The sequence below is a fragment of the Bufo bufo genome, chromosome 9, assembly GCF_905171765.1.
Source record: "Bufo bufo chromosome 9, aBufBuf1.1, whole genome shotgun sequence".
Classification (NCBI taxonomy): domain Eukaryota; kingdom Metazoa; phylum Chordata; class Amphibia; order Anura; family Bufonidae; genus Bufo; species Bufo bufo.
The window spans coordinates 187,555,985-187,573,627 of NC_053397.1; the positions used below are offsets into that span (position 1 = coordinate 187,555,985).

General features: G+C 43.7%; 1 protein-coding gene across 1 annotated transcript in view; it reads left to right on the forward strand.

Moving 5' to 3' along the window:
• CACNA1E (calcium voltage-gated channel subunit alpha1 E) overlaps positions 1–17,643 on the forward strand; it is a 638,268-nt gene that overhangs the window by 588,985 nt on the left and 31,640 nt on the right. The window contains exons 35-39 of the mRNA XM_040406914.1: positions 1,237–1,302; positions 2,210–2,301; positions 3,604–3,769; positions 13,440–13,567; positions 13,933–14,029. Of these exons, the coding sequence (XP_040262848.1) occupies positions 1,237–1,302; positions 2,210–2,301; positions 3,604–3,769; positions 13,440–13,567; positions 13,933–14,029 (549 nt within the window). The remainder of the gene's footprint in view (positions 1–1,236; positions 1,303–2,209; positions 2,302–3,603; positions 3,770–13,439; positions 13,568–13,932; positions 14,030–17,643) is intronic.

The following is a 17,643-nucleotide window of genomic DNA, read 5'->3' on the forward strand; positions in this document are numbered from 1 at the left end:
ACACTAGTTTGACAGGGGCAGGCATTGTTGGTCTCCTACCTCCGGTCCTGTCTGCAGTGTAAATCTCGCGCCGTTCAGTATTCGGCAGAGGCGCAGTAAGTGAAGGGCGCTCGCGGGCTGCCAGCTTCCTCACTGCGCCTGCGCCGAATACTGAACAGCGCGGTATTTACACTGCAGACAGGGCCGAAGGTAGGAGACCAACGATGCCTGGCCCTGTCAATCTAGTGTAGCAGGGCGTGGCCAGAGGTGGGAGAACAGAGCCTCTAGGAACAGGGGCAATGCCCCCCCCCCTCCCCCTGCTCCTAAAGGCTAATAAGCATATTATAAAAGTTCGTTTTTCTCAATAACGGCAGCAGGCAGTGAGATGGCACTAATATAGTTATGTTCAGCTGACATTAGCACATCGCTAATGTCAGCCAGCTTAATACCCATTTTTCAGGTGACAGAAACCCTTTACGAACAATCTTGCAAGAAAACCATGTATCCTTCTCAGTTATGCATTTTCCCCTGGGTTAGTTGGCCCTATTTCAGTCGTAATAATACCTTTGTTGAACTGTTGCAGTTGAGGACATGACAGCTTTGCATTACTATGCTTTTTATATGCTATTATATCTCCCTGCACTTAAGTGTATGATGTAAAATGTTGCAGTGAGTAGCATGGAGGCAGCACAGAAAGTGTGCGCTGGAAGAATGCTGAAGCTGCAAAAGGTGCCAGCAATACTCCTGCCTGCTAGACAGCAAGCAAGTGGTGGTGATTAGAACTAGTCAAAAGGGTGTCCCACCTTGAGTTCTAGATAGGGCTAAAGAAATAGCCAAGGGTCTCAGTGGAGTGGGTCAGATCTGCTTTGCACTCAGACTCTTAACTCATAACCGTGAACTTGTTGCCCCACCTGAGATAGTCACCATTAAGCCGGATTGCCTCCTTGTAAGACTGTTCTAGCCATCAAGCTTGTTGCCACACACAAGACCTGTAAAAGCTTATGTTCAATGTTATATCACTTGTGGGCCAAAAATCTGATCTGACACCCTTTATGCTATCCTTTATCTCCTAACACTATGTTGTTTGTCGCTGCCATTCTTATGTTGACATTCTCTACAGGTACATGATCATGAGTTATTTTTTGACCCCAATATGGGTCATTTGTACAAGGTTTTGCACCGAGGCCCAAGTTATGTCTCTAATTTGTCATGGTTTTTCATAATATTCATAAAATAAATGTATGTATTTCCTTTTAGGCTCTGCCGTACGTCTGTCTCTTGATTGCAATGCTGTTCTTCATCTATGCCATTATTGGTATGCAGGTGAGTCTATTATCCAGTCATGTGTCTTTTTTTCACCTTGAAACGCTGTCCAATCTACTGGCATCATTTTATAGTGCAAGATTTGCAGAGTAGATTGATATATAGTTTTGTGAGAAAAGATTCAAAATAAGATGTATCAAATTGAATTTCCCACTCTTTCTGTGCTTAGGGGTCCTATGGGCATTCCTACTAGGGATTGAATGATCATGGATGTCAGTCATTCATTTGGACCACCCATTGGACTTCTTTGCACAGATACAGCAGGGATTTCAATCAGTAAAGTACAAGTTATACTGAATCTTTTCCCACAAAACTATATCAGTCTGCCCAGCTCCTCCTGCTATAGAACATGTTGTCTGTATGTAAAGAGCGGCAAACAGAGAAACTGTTAAAGGGCATCTGTCAGCAGTTCTGTCCCTATGACACTGGCTGACCTGTTACATGTGCACTTGGCAGCTGAAGACATCTGTGTTGGTCCCATGTTCATATTTGTCCGCATTACTGAGAAAAATTATGTTTTAATACATGCAAATGAGCCTCTAGAAGCAACGGGGGAGATGCCATTACAACAATTTGGTGGTTGCGCAATTACGATATACTTGCTATAACATTAATATCCTATTCATTGTATCTAATGATTGTGTGCTTAGGAAATACATGTTTGAACAAGTCTTTAGATTATGTATGAAATGCATCTGCCCACAGTTCTAAGGGTTATGGGAAGAAGAAAGAATCTGCTCTTTTATAGGTTGTAAAAACCACACTGCCTATGGTTCATTTAGAACAACTTACAATATTGATGGGCTGCAACCTTGTAATAGAGTATATCTGACCACAAGTGACCACTACATTTGCAGCTTAACCAAACCTGCAAGTAAGTATTGACTTATGTGTCTTGTGTGTTTAGGTGTTTGGAAACATCCGTCTAGAAGAGGAAAGCCATATTAACAGACACAATAACTTCAGGAGTTTCTCCAGTTCCCTTATGCTCCTCTTCAGGTTGGTATTCCTAGATTTTCACATTGTCCAATTACGATTGTTGTTACTTTTCTTATGTTTTTGTTAACACCAGCACAAAAAATGTTGGAAGTATGTATTATTGCAATGCTTTTGCTAGGATATGCCATCAATATCAGATAGGTGCTCGTTCCACCACCTATCTCCAGAATGGGACCCCGAAGTGATGGAAAGCACTCCATGCATGCATGGCATGCTCCTCTTTCATTGCTGTTTTTATTTATGTAAATACCGCAACTTTGAATGCCTGGTTTATTAGGGTTGTATGGAAGATGGTTGTAACGGCAGTTGGTAGAAACACAGACAGTGAGCCCTTACTGGAACCCCGTTCGCTTTCCCTGCCTACTTGCAGTTCAATACCTAGGTAGTAAGTCCGCAACTGGCCGACGTTCCTTACTCTACACAGCGACAAACAACACAAAAGCAGAGTCGCACAGAAATGGGTTGGAACCAGGTGGATGATACAGTACCAAACCATGAGACGGAGGCAGGGGCGGACTGGAAACTTAAAGTGGCCTTGGAAAAAATACTAAAAGTGGCCCCATTTTGTATTTGTGTCCAAATTGATGGAAGGCAGAGCCAGCAATACCATATTGTGGCACATTATATAACTCCAACAGAGCCAAATACCACAGTTCATCATAACATACTGCCAGCAGCACAAAATACATCCCCAAAAACTTCCAATGGCTTGCTGTGAGGAGGGCCCAGAAGGCCCCCTGGGCATTGGCCTACCGGCAAATTTTCATGTAAGGTCTATGACCAAATCTGCCCCTGGACGGGGGTAGTCAAATAGACAAGCAGAGATCAAAACCAGACAGGAAATAAAGTACCAAATCATGAGGTAGAGAGTGGTCAAAAGCAGGCTGAGGTCAAATATACAAACAATCCAAAAGCACACACAGAACTGGAGCTGGGAGCACAGCTAGGGAGTCAAGGACTTTCACTGGCAAAGTCCCTGGATCAGAACCTGAAAGGTTCATGAACTTGGAGCTCCATAGGACAATTTGCAAGTTTCACAGTAACTGGCAGCTGCGCTGTAACTCAGCCCACCCCCCATCTTTCCCATTTCCCCCAGCATACGCACGTTGCAGGGAGAAACAGAGCATTGCGCTTTGTTGCTAGGGACACGACCACGTCACAGGGGGACGCGCCGAAGCCAGATGGAGCCCGGACAGGTAAATTTGTGACAATGGTAAATTAAAAATTGTAAGTTGATATTAATTGCGGGCACTGATGTTATAAAAATGTAATTAACCTCACTAACTAATATTTTGATGGCAGGAGCGCCACAGGTGAAGCCTGGCAGGAGATCATGTTATCATGTCTCGGTGATAAGGGTTGTGAGCCAGACACCACTGCACCCTCTGGGCAAAACGAGAATGAACGTTGTGGGACTGACCTGGCCTATGTCTATTTTGTTTCCTTCATCTTCTTTTGCTCATTTCTGGTAAGTCTCCTCTGGTGTTGCTTATATTGTTCATTACATACATTTTCTGTTATTGTCAATTTTTTTTTATTTTTGGTTTGGTTTAGACTGAACTGTAATATTATTGGGTGGAGGCCCCTCTCCCACCTCGGGGACCCAGACCCCACAAAACATCCTATCAGAACCACATGTAGGAAAGGTGGTCATATGTGCATGTTGTCATGATCATGTGTGCATGTTGTCCTCTCCTCTAAAACCTATGGGAGTTAGAGACATCCAAGTCACTAAAATAAGCGGTGTATGCACTATCCATATAAGCAGCTCCCTTGCACCATCTCAATACCCTGCTTTTCTGAACATCCAAATCAAAAGAAACAGCCTGGGCTGTAGAGTTGGGTGCAACCTAGATGCCCAAGGTGGTGGAGGTCCATGGTAGCTTCCCTATAATCCTGTCCAGAATGCATTCTTCTCCTATTATATGCACAAAGTTGCAAAAACAAATGTACAGTATGGTATAACTATCATATATCTGTGTTTTTTAGCCCAGGTAACCAATAGTTAACCCAGCTAATGCCTCAGTGACGTGGAAAACAAACTCCTCCTGAAATAAGCTCCATATAATTACATTTGCTCTATATTATGCACGCTTTGGTAGAGAAAACAATACCTCCAGATAGGGGGGCTTTAGCGACAGTTACAATTTCCTAAATTCTTTCCGCTCAGTTGCATGTTTATCGGAAATGATGTTCAGGGTTAGGCCCATAGTTCACAACCGATGACATTTGAAAATGTCTGATAATAATAATTGCTCTTCAGCTATCTTTAAAAGTGTTCGACAGTCAAATTACAGGCCTATTTTGTTTGGCACTAAAGGAAAGTACAGCGGCTCTTACTGAGGTTATTCACGCGTCTATTGCTTCTTTCACATAATATGTACTTACTTTTTTGTCAGACGTAAACACGTTATCCAAGAACTTGTGCCTCTTAAAAGTTGAATACACATATTATAATGTGGAACCTACTCCATACTGAGAATACATACAATATTACAGCTCTTTGTGTTTGCCTTTTGATGACTATACATACTGTAAAGAACATGCATTCGAAAAGCGGTGGATTAGCACTAGAATGAACCTTATCTGTTTGTACAAATTTAAGGTGGATTTAGATGGCCGACTGAGCAGCCGATAGTCAGGAAGGAAGCGTTCCTTCCCGACAGTCGGCTGCTCGTTCAGTGAAGGAGACCACGCATTTACATGCAGCCAGGGCCGGGCCGACACAGAGGCTGGGGAGGCTCCAGCCTCAGGGCACAGGCCAGCTCCCCAGCCTCTGGGCGGCAGGCAGGCCACTGACCACGTCGCTGCTGCTGCTGCGCCTGCCGGGCTGCCGGCCGCGCTGGAGGACGGAGGGAGTAGTGAGCACTTGGCACTGACTTACGTGCTCCCTCCCCGCTCCGCCTCCTGGCTCGGCCGCTCCGCTGCTCTGGTCTCTGCTCAGTCGCTTGCCTGACTGGCTGCGTACAGCGCGCACTTTGACCTGACGCGCTGTACCCAGTCAGGTCACATGTGCGCCCTCTGGAGACCAGGAGCAGCGCAGGCAGCAGCACAGCACTGTGTCACGACCCAGCCCAGGCCCCAGCAGGGATAGAGTATGAGAGCGATCTCCTTCACTGTATGAGGACGGGGGATCACTGTAGCGATCCCTCGTCCTCATACACAATCATGGTTTCTGAGCAGAAGATCGCTGTTTAGACTGCACGATTTGCCGCCCAGAAGCCATGATCGGTGGTGCCTGCATGAACGACAGGATCACCTGATGAACAAGCATTTTGCTCATTCATTGGGTGATTGGTGGCACATTTAGACGGTCATATGATCGGTAACGGTCATTCTCAATCATCTGGATGATTATTTGTGCGTCTAAATCCACCTTCAGAAACATGTTTTAATATTTTAATAGTACAGGCGTTTTCACATGTGACAATGCCTATGATGTTTATTTTTTATTACTTATTTATTTTAATTTTGGGAAAAGGGGGGTGATTTAAACGCTTATATATTTTTAAAAATGTTTTAAAATTTGTACTTGTGGTCGGATCGGCTATCAGAAAGGTGAACCTAACCTATCTAACCCTATCTACAACAAGCAGTGGAGTGATGCCATAACTGCTGTGGTAGGGCAGCTTAAAAAGGGGGCCACCCTAATGTGAAATGGTGTGTGTGTGTGGTGGGTGAAATCAGCTGAATAGGCGTCCGCCTGGATCCACAGGTGCCTATAAATAGCCTAGTAATCAGCCAGCCTGGGCCCACAGGTACGTATAAATAGCCTTGTAATCAGCCTCCCCTCCCACAAATGCAGCAATATATTTGCTTAATACAAACTTTTTTTTAACCTTTTCCCCCCTTTTTGAGGCCTAATAGGAGATAAGAAACATGTTTTAATATTTTAATAATACAGGCGTTTTTACATGTGATGATGCCTGTTTATTTTTTAATGTTTATTTACTTTTATTTTTATTTTGGGGAAAAGCGCCTATTAAAATGCTTATTTTTATTTTATTTTTTTTATATTTGCAATTTTTTTTTTTACTTTTTGCTCCTTTTCTTAGGCCTAATAACATCAGACTGCCATTTCTATTCAGTAATAGAATTTATTCCATTACGGTATAGAAAACTCTGTATATTCCAATACAGTGCTGCCATCTGCAGACCTGCATTGGAATATACAGCTGTAGCCAAGCTAAAATTGACTCTGATAACATGTCACAGTGTTATCTTGAGACAAAAGCCATTGAAATCCATTGAAAAGTAAATTAACATTTTCTTGCCATTGTTTACTTCATGCGTTAACCATCAAGTTTAGCGCGGCTACATCTGTAGCAGTAATAGGCCTGGAAGCCTTGTAAAGGCTTAAGCTGGCCATACATTTGGGATAATGTGCTTGAGCACAATGGCAATTTATTGGCTGAATTTAGCTGATCATGCCATCAACATGCGGTTTTGGCTGATGAACGGCCAAACTTTTGCAGCATTGCAGATTACATTTTCGGCAGACAAGAATCTGCGATCACGGATGCTTGTTCACACTGTTTTTTTAAACGACAGTCTGCTGGAATGGCCGTAATCTGCCATTCTGGCCTACTTTAATCGTATGTGTATGGCCACCTTTAGGCCTATTACTACTAAAGAATGTCTTCCCGGATCTGAATGAGGGGTGGGGGGATTTTTACATCTCAGATTTGACCACATATCACTAATGGGTGTGGCCAACACTGGAAAATCGAAGAGCTGAGGGGCACCATAGGTCTAGATAGATAGATAGATAATGGATATATACACAGACAGACTATGAAGGTCAAGGAGTAAGAAAGAAAAAAACGGATTTTGGAAAACATACCGTCACGCCGCCCTTGAAGGAGAGAGGGAGAGCGTGCACCCACTAGTCTGGCATCCACGCCCCTTTCCCTGCCTACTTGCACTTACCCGTCCTAGGCGACGGAGCGCAACTGGGCGGCGATCCCTAACTTGAGTAAGTGCGGGAGGGACAGAGAAAAGCAGAGACAAGCAACAGGCGGCGTGCGGCGACAGGAGCGTTCAGCAGTAGAGAAGGGTCAATAAACTAGCAAAGGTCACAACGAGAGGTCACGTCAAACTACGAGGGAGATGCAAAGACAATACCAATAACAAGCCGGAGGTAAAAACCTGGAGGTCGCGTCAGAGTACAAGGGAGAAGCAGGAGCGTGGTCAAATAACTAGCCGTTGGTCAAATTCAAGAGTAATGGAGCAGAGTATCAGGAGCCTATATAAACAATATCACAGGCAACCTGTGGCCAGCAGGTTGCCTGCTTATATACTGAAGGGCTAAGGTCATGTGACGTGGCCAGCGCCACATGACCTGTCCCAGGACTGATAGCTGAGTGCCGAGTGTCCAGCTCGGCGCACAGCCCACACAGGTTTCCTGGCAACAGAGGATGCCGGCCGCACATAGAAGGAGCGTGCGGACGGGCGCGCTCCGTCCTCCGTTGCCATGGCAGCGGAGACACCGAGCGGCTCCCCGCTCTGCGCGGAGGGCACCTCCTGCAGCTGCCGGAAAGGAACAGAACGTCGGCGGCATGACACATACCAATTCAGGCAAAACTGATATATTATGTTAGAATGTATTCCGAAATCCCGTAAGCGTCGCCGGACAGCGTGATGACGTAATCTTGGGTCGCATGAGATTTCGCAAGGGCAGGCACTTAGCGAGCAAATGGATCAGAAAAGTTTTTTTTTTTTTTTTTACATTTTACACTATTTTATTATGTATATCAGTTGCCTCGATCATTTATGAACGCGGCATCTGAAGGGTACAATGACGGAGGGTGGCTCAATCGCCGTTCCCTGTCATTGCACCCACTACTTACAAAGAAATGCGCTTCGTGACAAAGTAATTAGTTACAAAGCAGATTTTTTGTAAAATTCGGCAAAGCAGCCGAATCAAATTTTACAAAACTTCGCTCATCTCTAGTCCGCACCGTGATGCAGGGTGCACTTCTGTGCAGAGCCTCATGGCACAGGGATTCTCTCTTTGGTGTTCTTGTCATACAAATAAAGCTGAGGGAAATGCTAAGAATTACATAAATTAGGGTAATATGTGTGTGAAACCTCTTCCTGTTTGGTACCGATTAGGCCTCTAAGGTCGGTGCTTGCAGTTTTTGCTAAGTGATCCGTAGTTACCTTACTTTATTACATTGGGGGTGACAGACAGCTGCCTGGAAACTTTTATCCCAGTTAAAAAACATTTGGAGAAAACATTGACATGTTCAATTATGTAATGAGGGATTAAGGAAGCTCCCATCAGTGGAATAATTACAGCCGGAGCTTCATTAAATATGGATTTTTGCAGGCAATAAATATTACATGTTGACTATTGTTGAAAAGATAAGATTCAGTTATTACAGCTGTTGTGCTGCAGATCGAGAATGTAATCAATAAACACTGAGCGATAGCTCTGGTACATGTATTAGTACAGGTAAAGAGCAATACACTGCATGTATTACAGGTAGAGACCAGTATAGTGCATGTATTACAGGTAGGGAGCTATACAGTGCATGTATTACAGGTAGAGGCCAGTATAGTGCATGTATTACAGGTAGAGACCAGTATAGTGCATGTATTACAGGTAGAGGCCAGTATAGTGCATGTATTACAGGTAGGGACCAGTATAGTGCATGTATTACAGGTAGAGGCCAGTATAGTGCATGTATTACAGGTAGAGGCCAGTATAGTGCATGTATTACAGGTAGAGGCCAGTATAGTGCATGTATTACAGGTAGGGACCAGTATAGTGCATGTATTACAGGTAGAGGCCAGTATAGTGCATGTATTACAGGTAGGGACCAGTATAGTGCATGTATTACAGGTAGAGACCAGTATAGTGCATGTATTCCAGGTAGGGAGCAGTATAATGCATGTATTACAGGTAGAGACCAGTATAGTGCATGTATTACAGGTAGGGAGCAATACAGTGCATGTATTACAGGTAGAGACCAGTATAGTGCACGTATTACAAGTAGTGATGGGCGAACATCTGCCGGGACGGTTTTTGCAGCCTAGAAATAATTATTTCTAGAAGTGCACAAATAGTCCCACAACATGGACAGTGACATACCAGATGTATTATTCGAATTTGCGATCTCCATTCATTATTTTTTCCAATTCGAAATATCGGCAATATAATTTTTCCGTACGCGCATGCGCAAATGCACTATAAAGAAAGTATATTGGTATATAGCACCCCGCTTCAATCAGTTTTTTTGGGGGACGACTGGTATATCACACCAGTAGAAATTATTTGTTCCAATAACGCTCGTCCCTCTATATACCTGCAGTATCGCAGCAGAACCGCACACAACTGCCGCCGCACAATACAAATGCACTATAATATACTCTCTAACATAGAAAGTATATTATAACATTGTACAAGGAAGGCAATCCATTAGAATATACATAAAGATAAAACGTAACCTTTAATAATGTTAATACGAGGGCCCCCTCACACGTCCGTAAGTGTTTTGCGGATCTGCAAAACACGGACACTGGCAATGTGCATTCCGCAATTTGCGGACCGCACATCGCCGGCACTATAATAGAAAATGCTTAATCTTGTCTGCAATTGCGGACTAGAATAGGACATGTTCTTTTTTTTGCGGAAACGGAAGCACGGATGCGGAAGTGCGGATACGCAAATGCGGATGTGGATGCGGACAGCACATTCCGGCCCCATTGAAAATAAATGGGTCTGCACCTGTTCCGCAAAATTGAGGAACGAATGCGGACCCATTTTGCGGACGTGTGAATGGAAAAGATATCCCTCTAAATGAAAATAAATAAAATTATTAAAGTTAAGCAAAAAGCATAGATGTGGTCGGCAATAACAAGTGCTCGGCGGCACAAAATCAGGTGCTCGGCGGCACCAAATCAGAAACCATATGTCCTACCACAATCCGGGGGGTTCCCGTGCACATCCATGAATCCCGGAGGGAAAGCAAAAAACATCCATCCCTGGGCTAGATGATGATGTGGTATTGAAGGACAGGGTGGGCAAAGAACTGTCCCTGATATTGCCCTACAGGGGGTGCTATACTGGCCCTGATAGCCTAACCACAAACCACCCGCCCTGATAAGAGCGACCCCGTCCGGAACCTTACCCTATATAAAAATAGCCCTAGTAAGCCCCTAGCCCCCTGACTTCCAGGTGATCACTATATACGGTAGATCTATGTGTTTTTGACTCATTATAAAAGTATATTATAAGTATATTGCACCCCTCAGTGTATCACACCTATCGATAGCACACCTATACCAGTCCTTAAAAATACTTTGGTGTCCCTAACAGCCTGTCCATGCTCCACACAGTAACCTCTCCCTACACTGGCAAAAGACTGAATGTAAAATGGCGGCCAGATCAGGTTTATTCATAAGGTAGGGAGTATGTCCATGTGCTGAAATGTCTCAATTGGCTGTCCTGTACCACCTGATGGATGTGTCAAAGTTCTTCATAATGTAAAAGAATATGGCGGGCGTGAATATCTTCATATGTTTGCATGTTCGGCGAATTGCGAACACGCAAAGTTCGCCGCGAAACGACCGCCGGGCGAACCGCAAGGCCATCTCTAATTACAGGTAGGGAGCAGTATAGTGCATGCCTTACAGGTACGGAGCAGTATAGTGCATGTATTACAGGTACGGAGCAGTATAGTTCATGTATTACAGGTACGGAGCAGTATAGTGCATGTATTACAGGTACGGAGCAGTATAGTTCATGTATTCCAGGTAGGGAGCAGTATAGTGCATGTATTACATGTAGGGAGCAGTATAGTGCATGTGTTACATGTAGGGAGCAGTATAGTGCATGTATTACAGGTACGGAGCAGTATAGTGCATGTATTACAGGTACGGAGCAGTATAGTTCATGTATTACAGGTACGGAGCAGTATAGTGCATGTATTACAGGTACGGAGCAGTATAGTGCATGTATTACAGGTACGGAGCAGTATAGTTAATGTATTACAGGTACGGAGCAGTATAGTTCATGTCTTACAGGTACGGAGCAGTATAGTGCATGTATTACAGGTACGGAGCAGTATAGTGCATGTATTACAGGTACGGAGCAGTATAGTTCATGTATTACAGGTACGGAGCAGTATAGTGCATGTATTACAGGTACGGAGCAGTATAGTGCATGTATTACAGGTACGGAGCAGTATAGTTCATGTATTACAGGTACGGAGCAGTATAGTGCATGTATTACAGGTACGGAGCAGTATAGTTCATGTATTACAGGTACGGAGCAGTATAGTGCATGTATTACAGGTACGGAGCAGTATAGTGCATGTATTACAGGTACGGAGCAGTATAGTTCATGTATTACAGGTACGGAGCAGTATAGTGCATGTATTACAGGTACGGAGCAGTATAGTTCATGTATTACAGGTACGGAGCAGTATAGTGCATGTATTACAGGTACGGAGCAGTATAGTGGATGTCTTACAGGTAGGGAGCAGTATAGTGCATGTATTATACATAGGGGGCAGTATAGTGCATGTATTACAGGTACGGAGCAGTATAGTGCATGTATTACAGGTACGGAGCAGTATAGTGCATGTATTATACATAGGGAGCAGTATAGTGCATGTATTACAGGTACGGAGCAGTATAGTGCATGTATTACATGTAGGGAGCAGTATAGTGCATGTATTACAGGTACAGAGCAGTATAGTGCATGTATTACAGGTACGGAGCAGTATAGTTCATGTATTACAGGTACGGAGCAGTATAGTGCATGTATTACAGGTACGGAGCAGTATAGTGCATGTATTACAGGTACGGAGCAGTATAGTGCATGTATTACATGTAGGGAGCAGTATAGTGCATGTATTACAGGTACAGAGCAGTATAGTGCATGTATTACAGGTACGGAGCAGTATAGTGCATGTATTACAGGTACGGAGCAGTATAGTTCATGTATTACAGGTACGGAGCAGTATAGTGCATGTATTACAGGTACGGAGCAGTATAGTGCATGTATTACAGGTATGGAGCAGTATAGTTCATGTATTACAGGTACGGAGCAGTATAGTGCATGTATTACATGTAGGGAGCAGTATAGTGCATGTATTACAGGTACGGAGCAGTATAGTGCATGTATTACAGGTACGGAGCAGTATAATGCATGTATTACAGGTACGGAGCAGTATAGTGCATGTATTACAGGTAGGGAGCAGTATAGTGCATGTATTATACATAGGGGGCAGTATAGTGCATGTGTTACAGGTACGGAGCAGTATAGTGCATGTATTATACATAGGGGGCAGTATAGTGCATGTATTATAGGTGGATGGCAGTAAAGTGCATATCTTACAGATACAGAGCAGTATAGTGCATGTATTACAGGTGCAGAGCAGTATAGTACATGCAGTACAGGTACAGAGCAGTATAGTGCATGTATTACAGGTGCAGAGCAGTATAGTACATGCAGTACAGGTACGGAGCAGTATAGTGCATGCAGTACAGGTGCAGAGCAGTATAGAGCATGAATTACAGGTGCAGAGCAGTATAGTACATGCAGTACAGGTACGGAGCAGTATAGTACATGTATTACAGGTAGAGCAATACAGTGCTTGTATTATAGGTAGAGAGCTCTATAGTGCATGTATTATAGGTAGAGAGCTCTATAGTGCATGTATTATAGGTGGATGGCAGTAAAGTGCATATCTTACAGGTGCAGAGCAGTATAGTACATGCAGTACAGGTAGAGAGCAATGCATTATACTGTATGCAGTACAGGTAGATAGCAGTACAGAGCATGTAGTACGGGTAGATAGCATGACTACTTATAGCACAGGGATAAATAAGTACAGTATGTACTGCAGGTATATAGCAGTACAGTACATGCTGTAGACACATAGACAGATGGTCTGCTGTGCTGGTTTACCAGTATTTTACCAGTGAAATGCTCATGCTGATTGGCCAAATCTTCTAAGCAATTACATGTGATCGACAGTTTAGTGTTGCACGATTTTTATTATTAGTTTTGAATTTCACATATGGCAGGTAGTGTAGTTTTTATTTAGATTTTTTTATTTTTCGAGGTAGTGTACTGCGACATTGTAATATTAACACTGTACGTATTGTTTCTATGTAATCCATAGATGTTAAATCTGTTTGTCGCCGTCATAATGGACAACTTTGAATACTTGACAAGAGACTCTTCGATTTTGGGTCCACATCATCTGGATGAGTTTGTTCGAATCTGGGCTGAATATGATAGAGCAGCATGGTAAACTATCTTATTTTCTTAAAATTACTCTTGTATAAATCTTCCAAAGTTTCACTTATATGGTATAGTATAGATTCCAAAAAGTCTGCTATGCAGGTCTTTATTATACTAGTCGTAATTTTATAAACCGTTTTCTGAATTTTGGTTACTTTGTATTTGTTTCCATTCCTTTCCCATGCCCTTGCCCATGTGCCAGAATGACCTGCAGCCTTGTTGCAGTATCTGGGCATGACATTTTGCTGCCCCAGGAGCTCTCATGGTGCAGTGACTGAAGTTGTGGGGGGGTTGCCTCTGACCATGGAGGCATCTCCAGCTTCATGGTTTTGAGCTGTGCTCTTATTAATATGCCTGTGCTTCTCTTCCAGTGGCAGAATACCCTATAAGGATATGTACAAATTAGTCCGAGTCATCTCGCCTCCGCTCGGCCTAGGAGAGAACTGCCCCTACAGGCTGGCATGCAAGGTTTGGTGCCCAGACTCTCAGCCCTTTCCACTCAGCAAGGGCATAGCTTACCTCTACCTTCCCACCTTTCCCCTCACCTAACTGTCCCTTCCCCTCCACCGCTCCACTACTGCACCATGCAAGGGACCTCGGGCTGCTGCCTCCAGGTTTAAATAGTGATATTCACTCCCTAACACTCCCACAAAATCAGCAGCTGCACCCAAGCTAGTCCCTGGGACTCAAGAACATCTTATTAAAGATCTTTGGAGGTTTTAAAGAGGTTGTCCAGTTTTTTTTTATGTTGATGACCTATCCTCAGGATAGATCCTATCAGATCAGTGGGGGGGTCCAAATTCTGGCACCCTCGCCAATCAGCTGTCTGAGGAGGCCACAGCGCTACAATGATGACCAATAAACGTGACGTCACACAGACTTAGGAAGAGACCACAGCACTCTTTGGAGGCCCTCAAACCTCTTCAAACAGCTGATCGATGGGTGTGCTGGAAATAAGAACCCCCGAAAATCTGATATTGAAGACCTATCCTGAGGATAGGCCATCAATATGAAAATCTCTGACAACCCCTTTGAGATCATAAGTTTGATGTGATAAGAACAAGTGGTGACACCAGAAGAGTCAACCCTAGATATAGTATAGGCAACAGTGTAAAGTTAAAACTATTCAATAAACCTAAATCGACATGTATACAATAAACTGGTGATTAGTAGGGTCTGTCAATATTAATAGTCTCATATATTCACAGTACATAGAGGTCCAGGGTTACTGGTGTTGGGGGGCAGCTGATTGACTCTGAAATCTGCAAATTAGCATGAGCAGAAGGAACTTTCAGAAAGAACGCATGTCTTTCCTTATATGCATCCTAGAGCGTGCTTTGCACTGGTGCATGCCAGGAGCCACATCACACAGCCAGGAGGAAGCAACTGCGGGTTCCTTACTTTACGATCTATTATCACAGCTGTACCCTCTGGTCAAGTTAGATGATGCCCAGCTGGGATACACGGCTCCCCCAATATTCTCAGCTCAGTGGCAGCAGCTGGCTGTAAATATTGTGGATATGGCTGGCGGTGGCACATGATGTTTTCTGAGGGCTGAGCCTGGAGACCAGTGTTCGACATGCTTGCAATCTCATTGCAATAGAGAAGTAGTAATCCTAAAAAAAAAAAACAGAAGAGATGAATTGGGTGTGGGTAAAAAGGTCTAAAAGTGCGGTATAACCCCGCCTGAATCTGCTCCTGGGTGGAAGGCATTTAATAACTCCTCCGTCTTCTCTTCTGTTTCCCTCTTTCTTTTCTGTTTCCTGTTTGTTTGTTTTTTTCTTGTTGGTTGGGTTTTTGCCTCTCTGGGTTTGCTGCGGTTTTCATTGCTTGATCCATCGTTCTCACTTCACTCCCTTTCTCCTTCTCGGGCTCCTCCTGTCCATAACCAGCGGCCGTATCCATTATACAGAGATGTATGAGATGCTGACTCTCATGTCACCACCATTGGGCCTTGGGAAGAGATGTCCCAATAAAGTGGCTTATAAGGTAGAAGTCACCCGTTGTGAATGTTCCCCTGGATTTTCTGCGTTGTATTCTATTGCAGTCCTTTTTTCTCACTCAAATCGGAGGCCCTGGCCTTCATTTGCAGTGAGAACCCTATAAAAATAAATTCCACAAAAAGTATATGGGCCCCTGGACGTTTATAAATTCTATAAAAAGTATTTTATCTATATAAAAATTGTAACTCTGTTTATAGAAACTGAACACTGTGTATGGCTTACTATAAGACACGTAGGTAGGCTTCTTAGGCTGCCTCTGCTCTCACTGCCCAAGTCACTGCCTCCTTGTGTGTAACTAACCTATTTCAATGAGGAGTTTACTGTGATTATAACTAATACTCCCTGACTATACCATCTGCTGTCAGCACTGATCACTGCAGCTCCCATCCTCTCCCTATCTTCCCAGCACTAACCAAAAACTCAAAATTGATAGGATCATGGCTGCAGTGATCAGCCCTGACAGTAAGGCCCCTTTCACACGGGCGGGTATTCCGCGCGGATGCGATGCTTGAGTTGAACGCATTGCACCCGCACTGAATCCTGACCCATTTATTTCTATGGGGCTGTGCACACGAGCGGTGATTTTCATGCATCACTTGTGCGTTGCGTGAAAATCGCAGCATGCTCCTCTTTGTGCGTTTTTCACGTAACGCAGGCCCCATAGAAATGAATGGGGTTGCGTGAAAATCGCAAGCATCTGCAAGCAAGTGCGGATGCGGTGCGATTTTCACGCACGGTTGCTAGGTGAGGATCGGGAGGGGGACCCGATCATTATTATTTCCCCTTATAACATGGTTATAAGGGAAAATAATAGCATTCTGAATACAGAATGCATAGTACAAAAGGGCTGGAGGGGTTAAAAAAAATATAAAAAAAATTAACTCACCTTAATCCACATGTTCGCGCAGCCCGGCTTCTTTTCTGTCTTCTTCTTTGCTGTGTGCAGGAAAAGGACCTGTGGTCACGTCACTCCGGTCATCACATGATCCATCACCATGGTAAAAGATCATGTGACGGACCATGTGATGACCAGAGTGATGTCACCACAGGTCCTTTTCCTGCACACAGCAGAGAAGAAGACAGAAGAGAAGCCGGGCTGCGCGATCAAGTGGATTTGATCACAATGAAAAAATGCATTAGAAAAAACGGATCCGCCATTTATGGACTTTAACTTTTTTTTTTCACATTTTTCGGGTTTAACATGCAAAAGCTGTATCCGGTTTGACGGAACACACGGCGCCGGATCCGGCGTTAATGCAAGTCAATGGGAAAAAGGCCGGATCCGAAGTTCAGTCAAAGTGTTCCGGATTTTTGGCCGGAGGTAAAAATACAACATGCTATGGTTTTCTGAAAAGCCTGATCAGTAAAAAAAAACTGAACTGAAGACATCCTGATGCATCCATGGATTATTTTCCATTCAGAATGCATGGGGATAAAACTGATCAGTTCTTTTCCGGATTTGAGCCCCTAGGACGGAACTCAGCGTCGGAAAAGAAAAAACGCTAGTGTGAAAGTACCCTTAGTAAAGCCCTGAATAAAATAGGCTAGTTACACAAAGGAATGCAGTGGCTGGTGAGAGAGAGAAGAGGTAAACTGGGAAGTAGAACACGGAAGATGGAATCTCCCTAACAATGCTCAGTGTTGTTAAGGGGACACTTTTGAGGCATATTTTTTTTTTTTTATAAAAAAAAAATTACATGCATTTCCTTAATAAAGTATATTACAAAAGATGTTAACATCACTATTCCTACACATTAAAAAGTTTTAAATGATCAGATAATCCTGGGTTCAGATTGCTTTAATTACTACAGTACTTAGGCCTTATTCACACATGTGTGTCCATGATGAAATCCATGATAGGATGGTCAGAGATTCATCCATGATGATTTCCGTGAACAATCCGTGTTTGGTTCACGTGTCTGTTTTTTGTTCTCTGTGTCTCATCCATGCTCCACTAACGCTGAAAATGACCTTTCAGAGCATCTCCTATAAATGGTCCGTAAAACATGGATAAAACACAGATGGCGTGTGAGCATAGAGCATGCTTCCGCGCTAAAACCATGCACCAACCGACCATGC